At 57.5% G+C, this 13,667-nt stretch overlaps 2 protein-coding genes and 1 long non-coding RNA gene across 3 annotated transcripts in view; 2 read left to right on the top strand and 1 right to left on the bottom strand.

Moving 5' to 3' along the window:
• The window catches only part of TMEM255B (transmembrane protein 255B), a 39,791-nt gene extending 37,544 nt beyond the window's left edge, over positions 1 to 2,247 (top strand). Inside the window, exon 9 of the mRNA XM_078452675.2 lies at positions 1,221 to 2,247. Within this exon, the coding sequence (XP_078308801.1) occupies positions 1,221 to 1,355 (135 nt within the window). The 3' untranslated portion in view covers positions 1,356 to 2,247. The remainder of the gene's footprint in view (positions 1 to 1,220) is intronic.
• A 6,415-nt stretch (positions 2,248 to 8,662) lies between these two features.
• GAS6 (growth arrest specific 6) overlaps positions 8,663 to 13,667 on the bottom strand; it is a 33,097-nt gene continuing 28,092 nt past the window's right edge. The window contains exons 13-15 of the mRNA XM_060636608.3: positions 11,937 to 12,109; positions 10,160 to 10,388; positions 8,663 to 9,128 (exon numbers count right to left, since the gene is read on the bottom strand). Of these exons, the coding sequence (XP_060492591.1) occupies positions 8,974 to 9,128; positions 10,160 to 10,388; positions 11,937 to 12,109 (557 nt within the window). The 3' untranslated portion in view covers positions 8,663 to 8,973. The remainder of the gene's footprint in view (positions 9,129 to 10,159; positions 10,389 to 11,936; positions 12,110 to 13,667) is intronic.
• On the top strand, positions 12,073 to 13,499 carry LOC132681789 (uncharacterized). Its single transcript, XR_013557800.2, has 2 exons — positions 12,073 to 12,159; positions 12,342 to 13,499. It is a non-coding gene; the product is annotated as an uncharacterized LOC132681789 (long non-coding RNA).

Below are 13,667 nucleotides of genomic sequence, written 5' to 3'. Positions count from 1 at the left end.
GCCGCAGCAGGGCCAGGAGATCAGGGCTCTTACACACCCTGGGTATTTCATAGAGGGGACTTCTAGCTTTATTTATTTACATATTGGTTTTAAGTAGACACTCATTTTCTTTTGTTTTTAAGGTTTATTTATTTATTTTGAGAAAGAGAGAGAAAGTGAGAGGGGCAGATAGAGAGGGAAAGAGAGCGAATCTCAAGCAGGCTCCACTCTGTCACATGGAGCCCAGTGCGGGGCTGGAACTCACAAACTGTGAGATAATGACTTGAGCCAAAACCAAGAGTCGGACACTTAACCTCCTGAGCACCCCCCCAGGTGCCCCTTAAGAAGGCATTTCTAACCATTAGAATTCAAGGGGGAAAATTTAAGAGTTTTGTTGGTAGGTGGAGAAAAACTGGAAATTTTATTGATTTAAAATATGCGCCATACCCAACATTTTTGTTCTCAGAATGACTTTTACTTGAGTCTGTGTGTTAGTGGGGGTTCCTCAGGGAAACAGAACGGATAGGATTGTGTGCATATACAGATGATACAGATATTGATACACAGAAAGAGGCAGAGAGACAGAGACAGACAGAGACTGAGAGACAGACACAGGCAGAGAGACAGATCCCTGAACGTCCAGGCCAGGACAGATGTAGGCTGCAGACCAGGGGAAAACAGATCTTGCACGTCTGGTCAGTCTGGAGGCAGAGCCCCTCTTCCCAGGGAATTCAGTCTTTCCCTCTTATGAGGGAAATTCAGCCTTCAACCGATTGGACTGATGTAAATGCCAATCACATCTGGAAATACCTTCGTAACAACATCCAGACTGGTGTTTGAGCATCTGTGCACGAAGGCCTGACCAAGTGGACACCTGAAATTAACCATTGGGCTATGATGAAAATGTTGATGTCTTATTTTTTCCTTTAAATACGAAGTGGTGGGGAGCCCAGAGCGCTGCCCACCACCCCCCCCCCCGCCCCCCTCCCCAGATGCTCTAGGCAGCATCTTCCTTGGACGGTGCGTGGCCAGGAGCTAGGAATTTGGAAGATGGGCACCCCTGTAGGCGGCTGCAGGCGCAGAGTGTGTGCCCGGGAGGCCCCTGTGGTCCGATCAGGGGGCCTGCGTAAGGCGGATGGCCCTGGGTGTGGAAGGACCCCAGGCCCCAGGAAGGCTCTGTGTAGACTGTGTGTGGGGCTGGCCCCTCCGCCGACTGAGGACGCCTTTCTGTTCTGTTACAGCGCTGTGGCCATCTCCCAGCCTCGACTCCCAGGGACCCTCCTCTGTCTGAGGATTTGCAGCCTCCCAACGACCCCCCTCTCTGTGCTCCAGCCCACTTCCTTCCAGGAGAGAAGCCTCCCCCCTACACTCCCTGACACACAGGGGGTAGATTGAAAAATAGGTTTTTGGTTAAAAAAGCAGCCGCTACAAACCCTGCTTCTGTGGCCAACCTCCTAGAGACGTCAGGGGAACGTTCCAGAAGTCCACACCCTCTCTCCCCTCCTGGGCGAATCCATGGGCAGAGAGGCCAGGACCAGTGGTGGGGACGGAACCCCAGGTGACTGAGACCCCCCCAGGCTGCACCTCTGCTCGGCCACCCAGCCCAGAGTGTAAGCCGGACACTAGACAGATCCAGCGTGTCTACCTGGAGCCCCCTTGGTCTGGTCCTCTGTCATCGCTCGCTAAAAAGCTGCTTCCTCACTGTCCTCTTAATGAGTTAGTTATTATTTTGCAAAGGGAATACGGCTCAGCATACCCTGTGTGAGGATCATGTTTCAAGGACATGTGTTGTATGTTCACATGTTTATATGGTGTCCTCAAGAAGTGCATGGTCTCCATGCTCAGAGCTGTGTTCTCTCGGCATTTACTTGCTGGGGATAAAAAGATGCTTTGGCTCAAATTCCAGCACTGCTTGTAAAGTGTGTGTTCGCTGAGGTCTGTGCACGCTCCGTGTCCAAACCCGCCGTCCCACCTGCAGAAAGGCTTGCTATCCCAGGCCAACTGTTTCCTACCCAAGGCATCCGGACTTCCGGCTGCCGCATGTGCGGTCCCCCTTGCCTGCAGGGCAGATGCCTCTAACTCCAGCCTCTGTGTTCCGAGTGACCCCTGGGGTGCGCAGCTCCTGAGGCCCTTCCACAGAACCTGGAGTGAGCTCTGACTTACGGACCAGCACTAGTGACCCAGGCACCTGGTGCTGCTGGTGGGCACACCCCTGGGAAATGACCAAATCCTGGTTGAGTGACAGGCCCGAGTCCTAAAGTACAGTCCTGGGTCACTGGGGAAAAGAGATAAGTCAGTGGGGGGGGGGGGGTGTGGGAGGGGTGACAGGAGGGGGGGGGAGGGCGAGGGGGAGGGAAGAAAGGAAAAAAGAAGAGGATGGTAAGGAGCCGCGGTCTCCGGCCCCCCCTGCTGGCTGCGAACGCAATTCGAACAGACCTTATCCTCAGCCTGGTGCAGAAACGCCTCATCCTGTTGTCTGAGGACACGGAAAGCTTTCTCTGCGGAAGGTGCCACCCGCGTGGCGTGCGGGCGACACGGTGGGCCAGGCCACGGAGCTGGCTGGTTGGCTTGGTTAGAACGGCAGTTTGCTCGAAGCCGACTTTGGCTACTGTGAAGTGAGGCTCCTGCGCCCTGACCGGGTGGTGGCCCCACACAGCCCTGTGCAGACTTCCTCCTGGAGGGGGGAGGCGGTGCCCACCCTCGGGGTTTGCACCCCGGAAACAACAGCTTTGTCCTTCAAAGGAAGTCCTGCTTATTAGTGGCAGGCAGGAAACAGGGCCGCGTCCTGGCCCGCAGGCAGCCTGCGCTGGGGGATCTGAGGAGCAGACACAGAGCAGGGGCCCGGGCACCAAGGCCTGAACCCCAGGCCTCTGTCTGCGGCTGCTGCATCTGGGGCCCCCCTCATCTGCCTGGAGTTTAGGAGCCAGCACGGTCTGGCCAAGTCAGGGGGCCTTGGCAGTCTGAGGGGTCGGACCCACTTGGTGAATTCTCTGCCGTGTGGGTGCCTGCACGGGGAAGAGAGGCTGGCCCCCAGCCCTGCCCCCACTCCCCCCCAGCACCCGCTGGGCCTGGGGCTCCTGCCTCATCAGGACCTGCCCTGCTCGGAGGTCGCAGAGCCACTGGGCGGCCCATGTGGCCGCAGGCCGGTGTCGACTGGAGCCAGGCCGCCAGCTCCAGACGGCGTCCAGGCGCCACGAGACACAGGGACAGCATGCGACCTCTGCGCTCGACCCGGTTAGAGCCACGTGGCTGTGTCACTGGTTCCCAATATTGTTGATGCCAGCATCACCCAAACAGCTTCTATCTGCCCTGTGAGCCCTAAACTGATAAAATCTATCAACTCCGGGGCCAGCGGTCTGGCTCTTGCCCACAGGAATGTCTTCATCCTGGGCCCTGGCCACAAAGAATGTGAACAATTCAACTCCCAGCCTGGTGGTGGCTTCAGGCTGCCCCTCAGTCCCCAGGACAGCGCCTCACCCCTGCACGCTGGATGTGTCCCCACCTAACCCCCCCTAGTCATCAGGGTATCTCCTCACCCCTGCACGCTGAATGTATCCCCACGTGACACCCCTCCCCCCACCAGTCCCCAGGACACCTCCTCAACCCTGCACATGCCTGCTGGTGCCTGGCCTGCGGTGCGTTCTGGGTACCATCCCCTGAGAGAACCCACCTCTGCCAAAGTCTTTCCCTTTACATGGACAGACCCTGGCCAGTCTCTGCCTGAGTGTAGATGCTTCGTGGGACCTGGCCTGGCAGCTCTGATGGGGTGGGTGTTGCTGGGGCCTCTCCCTCAGCCCCTCCCTCTACTGAGCTACCACACTTTCTCAAACACTGACTGCTGTTGGCACTCAGCAGACCCCAGCTGGAAGCTGGGTACAGGGCTCCCTGTTGGTGTGATGGAAACGTTCCGGAACCAGATGGTAGTGATGGCTGCACAGTCTTGTTAATGTATAAAACCCACTGACGTGTACATTGTTTAAGGGGCAGTATTATGGCATGTGACTTGTATTTCAGTGAAAAGGGGGCAGAAAATACGGTATCAACCCACGCGAAGCATACAGAGCAGAGCCAGGAGTGTGGCACGTGCCTGGTTCACAAGAACAAAACTCTCATCACCGTGAAGAATGACTCTTGGCTGAGCGGATGCCCTCCGAGCTGCAGGGGAAATGCTCGGCCGAGCTGCCATCTGCCCTACAGAAAGAGGAAAAGGTCTAGGAGCAGAGGCCTCGTTCAAGTCGTGGCTTCCCAGGTGCCCATGTTACATGTGCAGGTGTGTCCTCTTCCCGTGTCCTACCTAAAGCCATTGAATTATGGAATTTAATATACACGAAAGAATGCTTAAAACAAACGTATAAGGCGGTGCTGCTGACACAGAAGGGATGATGAGACGGGCCAGGAGTTCAGGCGCCCCGGAGCCCAGTCGCTCCCTCCTCTGCCCCAGTGCGGGATTTTGTGTGGACATGTTTCCAACTCCTTTGGGTCAATGCCAAGGAGCGTGACTGCTGGACCAGGTGCTAAGAGCGTGTTTGGCTTTGTGAGAAGCCCCTGGACAGTCTGGCGAGGCGGCCGCACCGTTCCGCACTCCCAGCAACACAGAGCAGGGCTCCTCAGGGCGCTGTGTGTGCAGCGGGGTCCTCGGGGTCCTCGTGGGTGTGCGGCAGGGTCTCCCGGTCGTGTCCGTGTGCCGTCCCTGTCCCCGGACGGCGAGGAACGCTTCTCATGTGCTCAGCTGTCAGCTGCATGCCTTTCAGGGTGAGTGTCTGTTAGGGTCTTTGACCCATTTTTTAACGAGTTGTTTTATTGTTGAGTTTTGAGAGTTCTTTGTATATTCTGGATCTCAGTCCCTTACCAGATGTGTCTTTTGCAAATACCTTCTTCCCAACTATGCTTGTCTCCTCCTTCTTCTGATGCTGTCTTCTTCAGAAGTCTTTGCTCTGTTAGAGCCCAGCTTGTCCATTGTCTTTCACGGATGGTGCCTTTGGTGCTGTGTCTACGAAGTCATCGCCGTGCCCAGGCCACCCAGGCTGTCTCCTGTGCCCCCATCCGGGGCGCTATACTTTTGCCTTTTCCGTGTAGGTATGTGATCCACTCTGAGTTGTGAAGGTGTAAGGTCTGTGTCTGGATTCATTTCTCGGCACGTGGACGTCCAGACGCTCCCGTGCCATTTGTGGAGGGGACTGTCTATATGTCTATATGGGTTCCTTTGCTCCTTTGTCAAAGACCAGTGACTGTGCTGATGTGGGTCTGTCCATGGGCTCTCTGTTCGCTCCGCTGACCTGTCTGTTCTTTCGGCAGACCCAGCCTGTACTGACCACTGCAGCTTTGCACAGGTTTTGAAGTCAGATAGCCTTGGCCTTCTAACTTGCTTCTTCAAGTTCTTGATTTTTAGTGTAGCTGAAGTTTTACATCTTTTCCTGTTATTGGATCATTTTGTGTTTTATTTAAGAAATAGTTCTCTACTTCAGGTCATGGTAATACTCTTCTGTCACAAGGCTCAGACCAGTCTGTGTAAATGGCCACAGAGTAAACATTGCTGGTTTAGGGGGCCAGGAGGTGTGTGGCAACCACTTGGAAGTGCCATTGGGGAGCAAAAGCAGGTGTAGACATGTGGCTGTGTTCCAGTGAGCTTTATTAACACAGAGAGAGGGATGGACCACACTGGGCCCACAGGCTGTAGTTTCACATTTCTAAGTGCTTTATAAATTACTTTTAGATTTAAATATATTCTCTACCTTGTGTTATGTGAGATGGAGGTAAAAATTTCCTTTATCTTTAATGCAGTGGTTTCAACAGGGATGATTTTGCACTGGGGGACATGTGGCAGTGTCTGGGAGGGTTTTGATGGTCATGAGTGCTGTGGCCAGGCCAGGGGGTGCAGCCAGCTCCCAGACGGCAGGGATGCCACTAAATGACCCAGAATAGCCCTGCTCGTAAATAAGACTCCCAATCAATAGTATCCTAAACACACAGAACAAAAAACAAAATTATTGTGGCTCTTCTCATTAAAAGCAAAAAAGCACCTTAGACCATAAATGTGTAGACAGCATAATCCATTCCTCACTCTATCTCCATGGTGCAAAATCAAGTGTGTCCTACCCTCCTCCATGAGGCAGATTCAGGCTCATCCAGCCCCACATCCACGGCCCACAGTCAGGGTCCCCCCAGCCCCACGTCCACGGCCCACAGTCAGGGTCCTCCAGCCCCGCGTCCACGGACCACAGTCAGGGTCCTCCCAGCCCCACATCCACAGCCCACAGTCGGGATCCCCCCAGCCCCGCGTCCGCGGCCCACTGTTGGGGTCCCCCCAGCCCCGCGTCCGCGGCCCACTGTCGGGGTCCCCGCAGCCCCGCGTCCGCGGCCCACAGTCGGGGTCCCCCCAACCCCGTGTCCGTGGCGCACAGTCAGAAGGATGGAGCTCCGTATGCTGCAGACCCCTCAGCAGCTGGCCCGCCTGGACTGGGCAGAGGTGAGGACACCAGTCTGCCGGCACAGCTGGGGAATGCACCCTGCCCTCAGCTCCGTGCTGCTACCTATGGGCTTGTTCTCGGCAGCAGGGGTCCTGCTGGTGTAGTCTCAGGAAACACGTTTGTGCCCATGTCTCCCTGGACAGAAGAGGACTCCGTGGTGGTCAGAATCCCCCTGAGCCATGGCCTCGGTTGTGTGTGTGCTCTCAGCTCTGGCTGCCCTGGTCTTCTCAAGAGATTGGGGCTGGCTCGGGAAGCATTCCACAGGAACATTCCAGAGCTGCCTCCACGGTGAGGGAAGCCAGACAGCACCAGGGGAACGGTGTAGCAACAAGCCAATCCGGCCCCAAAGCTGCTTTGGGCTCCCGGGGCCTCATGAGACCAGCTGGTGGGCAGTACAGGGCTCTCCTGGGGGCGACAGGCAGAACTCGTTTTCCACACTGAGAGTTGCTGGTGCTGGGGTCGTCTGGCTTGCAGGGGTGGTGGTGAGGGGGCCTTCCTGCCTGTTGAGCAGGCAGTGTCCAAGCCTTGGTTGTCCTGGTCAATGCCAAACCCCCAGGAACTGAACTCTCACCCCCCAGATGGACAGTGTCTCCAAGTCCTGGCCTGACCAGCTCAGCCCCACCCGACCACCTGCCCGTTCCAGAGCCCGCGGATGGGCTTGGGGTCCCCATATGGTGCAAGCTGGCATGCCTGTCCACCCTGGTCACAGACCACAGAGCAGCCCGTGGACACGTGGCCTTCAAGGTCACGGTTCCCCCCCATCCCTTGTTTCCCGTGTGGAAACCTAACTGAAGAGTCTCAGACTAGTTTTTTCAAGTCCTGAGTCAACAGAACTTGTGCCCCGATGCTGCCACTCAGGAAAACAACAGAAAGGACGCAGCCGGGAGGGCAGTGGTGGTTGGGCCAGGGGGTCCCAGGGACACAGTGAATGTGCTGGGACTAGTGGCCACCCTACGTGGCCAGGCCTGCCTGCCAGAGCCTGTGGGCCTTGCCGCATCCTTGCCCTGGACCTACAGCCTTCTGCAGTTACCTCGAAGGTGAGCTTGGTCCGGGGAGGGGTCCCTGCGGGCAGGTGTCTGTGATGGCCATCAGCTCCCTCACTGAGTCCTGGAGAGCTCTCCAAGGGCAGGCCAGCTGTGGGTGCACAGGGATACTCCCCCCGCCCTCACCAGGGTGCAGTGGGGGGTCACCCGGCTTGCCGATCCAGCAGGGGCTTCTGGCACAGTGCTCAAGGCCATAATGTTTTCTAGAAATCTGGAAAGAGGCCTCTCTGCTTCCAGTGGTGCACGGCTCACTTTGCCTCTCGTGTGAGGATCACTGAACCCTGCTTCCTCCGACTTCTCTTGCTTCTCTCTGGGTCAGGTGGTGACTTAGACTCATTCGGCACAAGAGACCGTTCGGTGCTCGGCTGATAGAGCTTTCAGGGATCACTCTGTCCTGGGGAATGACAGGCTGGGGGACCCTCGGCTGCCATCTGCAGGGCAACATGTAAAAGGAAACCCAGAACCTGCCCCGCAGCCCAGAACATTCTCTGGTGTTTGGTGTTCGAAGAAAAAAAATCTCAGTCTTGAAGAGACTGTCATTGAGCGCGACGCCCAGCGGACACTGAAAACGTCCCTGGCACATTCTGCATGAACACCACATGGCCACCGGCCACGGGGCGGGCGCCCTCCGGTGACCATGGCGTTGGGCAGACAGACAAGCTGTAGCCCTAACCTTGGCGCTGCTCTCCGCACCCCCACCCCCTGCCAGGCCTTGGTGACCTTGGTGCGTGCTGGCAGCTCTGGGGCCCCAAGTGTGTTTTCCAGGGGGGGGGTCTTCCTGGGCTCAGTGGGCTACGGGTCATTGCCTCCACTCCATCTCCTGGTGCCGATTCCAGCAGCCCCACCGCAGAGCAGGGACCTCCCGGAATAGAGAAAACAGGGATTCCCTTTACATACAGAGAAAGAAGGAGGCTCAGAGGTGAGTGGGTTTGTCTGGGGGAAAAGCAGCAGGTGCTGGCCAGTCTTGATGCTGGAGGAGTGGCCAGGGCCCCCTGCCTCTGCCTGGGTTGCATCCACGGCACAGAGAACAAGGTGGCAGCTCCCAGAGCCAGGGGCGGTTGAGGGGTGGCGGAGAGGGCACCTGGGGCAGAGGCTGGCACTCGGGACCCTGTGCCGCTGATGCCGGCTGCCAGGCACTAATGGGCAAAGACTGGAGATGGCAGCACAGTTAGAAATGGTTCTGTAGATGTTTTATTTTTCCATGTTTTCAGGCCAGAAAGAAGCATTTGGTAATAAAAATAACAGAATTATTTTCCTGGGTCTGCTCCGGTGAGCGCCAGCCTCCTGCCTCCGGCCTCCCTCTAGGAGGCTTTGGGGGTTGGGGCTGCGGCTTCGGGTCACTAATACTAGTCCCCTCAACTATTTACACATATGTTACAAGGCAAAGAACAGTCTCGGAGAAAGCGGCCTGCAGGGGTGTGGGGTCCGGAGAGGCTGACGTGGGCAGGTGGGTGGGGTCACTGCGGCCTTCTCTTCCTGCTGCTCTAGGGGCTGGCCTGCTCGACGGGGGGGCAGGAGTGTGATGTGATGTCACTGTGCTTGTAGGCGGCCTCGTCCAGGTCCAGCGTCTGCTGGTTGACCTCCAGGGTCATGCAGCCGCGGTAGAAGGCTGTGACTGGCGCTGAGGTCACAGGCACGTCTGGGCCAGTGGGGAAAGAACAAACAGCATCTTAGCAGGCGAGCCACCCGTCCATCTGGAGCCTGGGTGGCCCACCCACCACATCCCCCACCTCGTTGCTGCTCCCAGGCACCCCTGGGCCCCTCTCCATCCTGGCCTTTTGTCCTCAAGGGCACAGATTCCTTTCTGTCCAAAACAGCACCAGCTCGGCCAATGTCCACAGGCACCACTGAACACCCGGCCAGGTCCCCAGGAAGTGCACATGAACAGTCACATCAGTAAATCAGTGTTATCTCCTTCTTGGCCCAAATGAGTCACTCAGGCTGCGGGGTTCCCAGTCCATCATCTTCAAGAGCTTGTTTGTTAAAACTAAATGGAGTGTGTGTTTGGCAGCCAAGGCAGGAATCGTGCGTTCTGCACAAAGGAGAACCTACACTGGGCTGTGCGGGGGCGCACGTCAGCCTTTCAACCACCTTTCTACCACTTTGCCCCGATCACTTGGCTCACGGCCACGGGCAGTCATGTTCTGCCTGGTCAGGAACGGGTTCCCAGTGTGCAGGAGGTGGCCGTATGCCAGCACTTCCTGGGGCACGGAGGACTCTGTCCCCAGAAGCTGCATGTTAGGACAAGGAGGCGGGTTGGTGGGGGCCTTGGCCAGAGCCTCTGTCTGATGCATGCTCAGGTGGGCGCTCTTGGAGGACACAGGTGCATCATGTTCAGGCTGACACCCGTCCCCACTAAGCATGGTCTCAGACTCAACCCCTGAACTGCCCAGCTGGTGCTGATAAACACAGAGCCATCACAATGCCCGTCAAGAGGTGCACCTGCAGTTTTCTCTTCCTCTAAAACAAAAGTTCTTTCTGGACAGAAATGCCCTGGCCCAGTCTAGAGCCAGCACATTGAGGACGGTGAGACAGCTGGTGTTCCCCCCACTCACCAAGCGCCCCTCCTTCCCCAAGTGCCCCTCCCCCCAGCACCCCTCCCTCCCAGAGCACCCCTTCCCCCCGCCCCCCCAGTGCCCCTTCCCAGGTGTGCAGCCCCAGGAGCCCTACCTGGAAGTCCGCCAACAAAGGTGAGCACAGAGCCCTGCAGGTGCCTCTCGAGCACAGCCAGGCTCTCCTGCAGCCCTGCGGCGCTCACTTCGCTCTGGCCCTTGGTGCCGTCCACCTCCAGGGTGGCCTCACCCTTCTGCACAGAGACGGCCACTCGGTGCTCCTGGCCGTCACAGACCTTGATCTCCATCAGGGCCAGGGTGACTCCCTCCACAGCCAGGACGACCAGCTGTGGGGAGACATGCACCTGAGCAGGCCGGCCTCCTGCCCCGTCTCCCATCACTCGAGCCCTGGGGCGGGCGGGTGGGGGCGGGGGGGAGGCAGTGTCCCTGCAGCCTGCACTCTGTGGCCCACTGGTGCGGGAGTCAGTTTCCATGTGTGTAAGATGGGGGCGGGGGGGGGGGGCGCCACACCCTCCAGTCATCCAAGTGGGGGTGCCGCCAGTGCGGCCATGATCTGGAAGTGGGACGTGGCCACTTCCTCGACGTGAAACTGCCACATAGGCCACAACGCAGTGGTGGGAGATGCGGGGCAGTAAGTGCAAGCATCCCAGAAGGCAGCTGGCCCTATGCATATGGGGATGCTCTCACCAGACAGAACAGCCTCCAACAGCTGGGAACAGAAACATGCTCCCACAGCAGGGAACAGAAACACACACTCCAGTAACGGGGAACAGAAACACACTTGGAACGGACATGCTCCAAAAGCAGGGAACAGAAACACACCCGGAACAGACAGGCTCTGAAAGCAGGGAACAGAAACACACACTCTGGTAACGTGGAACAGAAACACACTCTGACAGCAAGGAACAGAAACACACTTGGAACAGCCACGTTCCAAAATCAGGGAACAGAAACATGCTCTGAAAGCAGGGAACAGAAACACGCTCTGTAATCAGGGAACAGAAACACGCTCTGACAGCAGGGAACAGAAACACATTTGGAACAGACACACTCCGGAAGCGGGGAACAGTAACACACTCTGGAAAACAGGGAACAGAAACATACTTGGAACAGACACGCTCCGAAAGCAGGGAACAGAAACATGCTGTGACAGCACAGTTTGGCCTGATGTCTCTCATTCTGCACCCCGGACAGTGAGCACTATTGTGTGGGAGCGCCAAGCTGTTTGCAGGCAGGCTGGGGAAGGAGGTCTGGTGTGTGGACTGGTGTTCAGTGGTGGTGGGTCTGGATGTGGTCCTGCTACTGCCTGGTCCTGGGAGCCTAGGGCTGGACCACCTGGGGGGCAGGCTGCCTCGGTGTGCATGCACCCTCCTGGTCAGCCGGGTCCTCATGCTTTGGATAGAGGCAAGAGCATAAAAGCTCCTTCCACAGCCTCTTCGCTGTTCCCTGGGGAAACAGTGGGTCCCACATGGCAAGAGTCAGCGTGGCTGGGTGTGAAGGGTTGGCTGAACCCGGGGCTTGGCCTGCATCCCCCAGAGTTCTGGGCTGGGCCTGCACATCTGAGCTGGCAAGGGAAACTGGAAGCCTGAGTTTGTTAGTGAAGTGGTCACAAGTGTGAGTGACTGATGTACATCGTCCTAAACGGCCAAGTCGGCCGAGTGTCTGGTGGGACGTGGCCCTGCCACACAAGTGCTCCCGGGCCGCGGCCCACACGGCTCTGACCACAGGTTGTGTCAGGTGACCTCGGGTCAACAGCGTCCCTGGCCGTGTGGCTGTTGGACTCGCAAGGGCCGCGTGACGCCAGGGCAGGGCTTCCCGAGGCAGGAGCGGGGGACCCGCCCAGGAGGGGAGGCCTGGGCAGCAGCGAGTGGTACCTGCTTCTTGAGCTTCTTGGTGGAGTGGTAGTCGACCAGGGCCACGGAGAGGGCGACCACGCGGTCACCGCCCACCAGCGCGAGCAGCACCCCTGTGTCAGTGGCGGGGCGGATCCAAGCCACGACCTCTATTTCCCAGGCTGCCTCGGTGCCAACGGCCGCGGACGTCCGAGCTGCGGTGAGGGCGGCACATCAGAAGGCGATCCGGGTGGGGCAGGACGCGGTGAGTGGGGGTGGCCGTGGAGGGTAGGCGGGGTGACCGCGAGAGGGCCGTCCCCATGGGGGGCTTCTGACCCGAGCTCTGGGCGCCTGAGGAGTGGCGCCTGCCCCTCCCTGCCTGCTTTCCCCCCCAGGACGGGCCAGAGCCTTGCCCGCAACCCCACCGCGCCCGCCTGTGTCCCTCAGGCAGTTTGACAAGGTCGGAGGTGCTTGGAAGACGCTGCACCGAGCGCCATCCCCACAGACCACACAGTTTCGCGTGAGGCGAAGCGTTGCTGCCATTCTACCGCCTCAGCCGAGCGGCTCCTCACTTAGGCACCTTATGTATACATGGCCTACGTGATGTCGTACGTGTGCTAAGTGTGTGGTGCAGAAACGATGCACGGGGGCCTGAGGCAAGGCATGTCGAATGTCCCCACGTGTCCTGCGTGGACAGTTCCAGAAGACATATTTTGGTAGAAAGGGCTGGACTGTGGTTGTGTGAGGACAAATATCACGCCACATTTCCTCCCTACACTTGAATCATCTGACGACCAGAAGCCCCTTTGCTCCGTGGTTGTAAGCGCCTTTGTCTCAGAAGATCTTCCAAGTCCTGACGAAGGAGCCGGTTCGGGCCTCTGGTGCTGCAGCAGGGGCCATATCCGTTGGAGCGTGGGCGCCCTGACCACAGGCCGGCTGGCACCACGGTGAACCACAACCTGGGCTCCTGGCTGCTTCCACTGGACTACAAGCACTGCAAATCATCTGTGCGTCCCCCGACCCTAAGTGGGGCTCGTTACAGTCCGTTCCTGATAATCATTCACTGAATCCAATGGGCGCAGAACTGGAAAAAGCAGCCAAAAAACAAAAACAAAAACCAGTGATCTTCTCCATGGCCAAGTTTCACCTTTATTCTTGATGGAAGAGAGGAGTGTTTCCTGGCCCTGAGTTTTCCCCGAGACGGGACCGGCGCACCGTGGGGGCGGAATCTTTCAAGGCACTGGAGCCACGGCTGTGCTGAGAAGCCTCGGCGAAGAGGGTCTCCCCCTGAACTGCTGCTTGGTGCAGAGTCTGTGACTCTCAGGGAGGCTTCTCTGTTCTAAGATGCGACTGTCCGAGGTTATGAGAGACGCATCGAGTTCTAAGTGCCATCTGGCCTTTGCTGTCATAGAACTGACTGCCCCAAACCAGTCCACGTGGACAGTGCACAGACCATGGTATGCACAGGTCTGTGTTACAACAGAAAATGTCTGTGATACTCAGAAGAAAAGTAATGAAATGTTTTGTGATACCAGATTTTACCCTGAACATTATAATGATGTTCTACATCTTCCTGTTTAACAATGAGACCAAAGGAATAACGTGTATGTTGTTACCGGCTGGTTCTTTCCTCAGGAACACCTAGCACTTTCGACAATGAAAGAAAAGATACAGGTGGGGGGTGACCCAAGGTCCTGAGAGGACAGCCTGCCTCACTGAGGGTAGAGGAGTGGGCCCCCATGGCCTCCCAGTGGGAGGGGTCATGTGGTCTGT

The sequence above is a fragment of the Panthera onca genome, chromosome A1, assembly GCF_046562875.1.
Source record: "Panthera onca isolate mPanOnc1 chromosome A1, mPanOnc1 haplotype 2, whole genome shotgun sequence".
Lineage (NCBI taxonomy): Eukaryota > Metazoa > Chordata > Mammalia > Carnivora > Felidae > Panthera > Panthera onca.
This window is presented reverse-complemented; position numbering and strand designations above follow the sequence as displayed.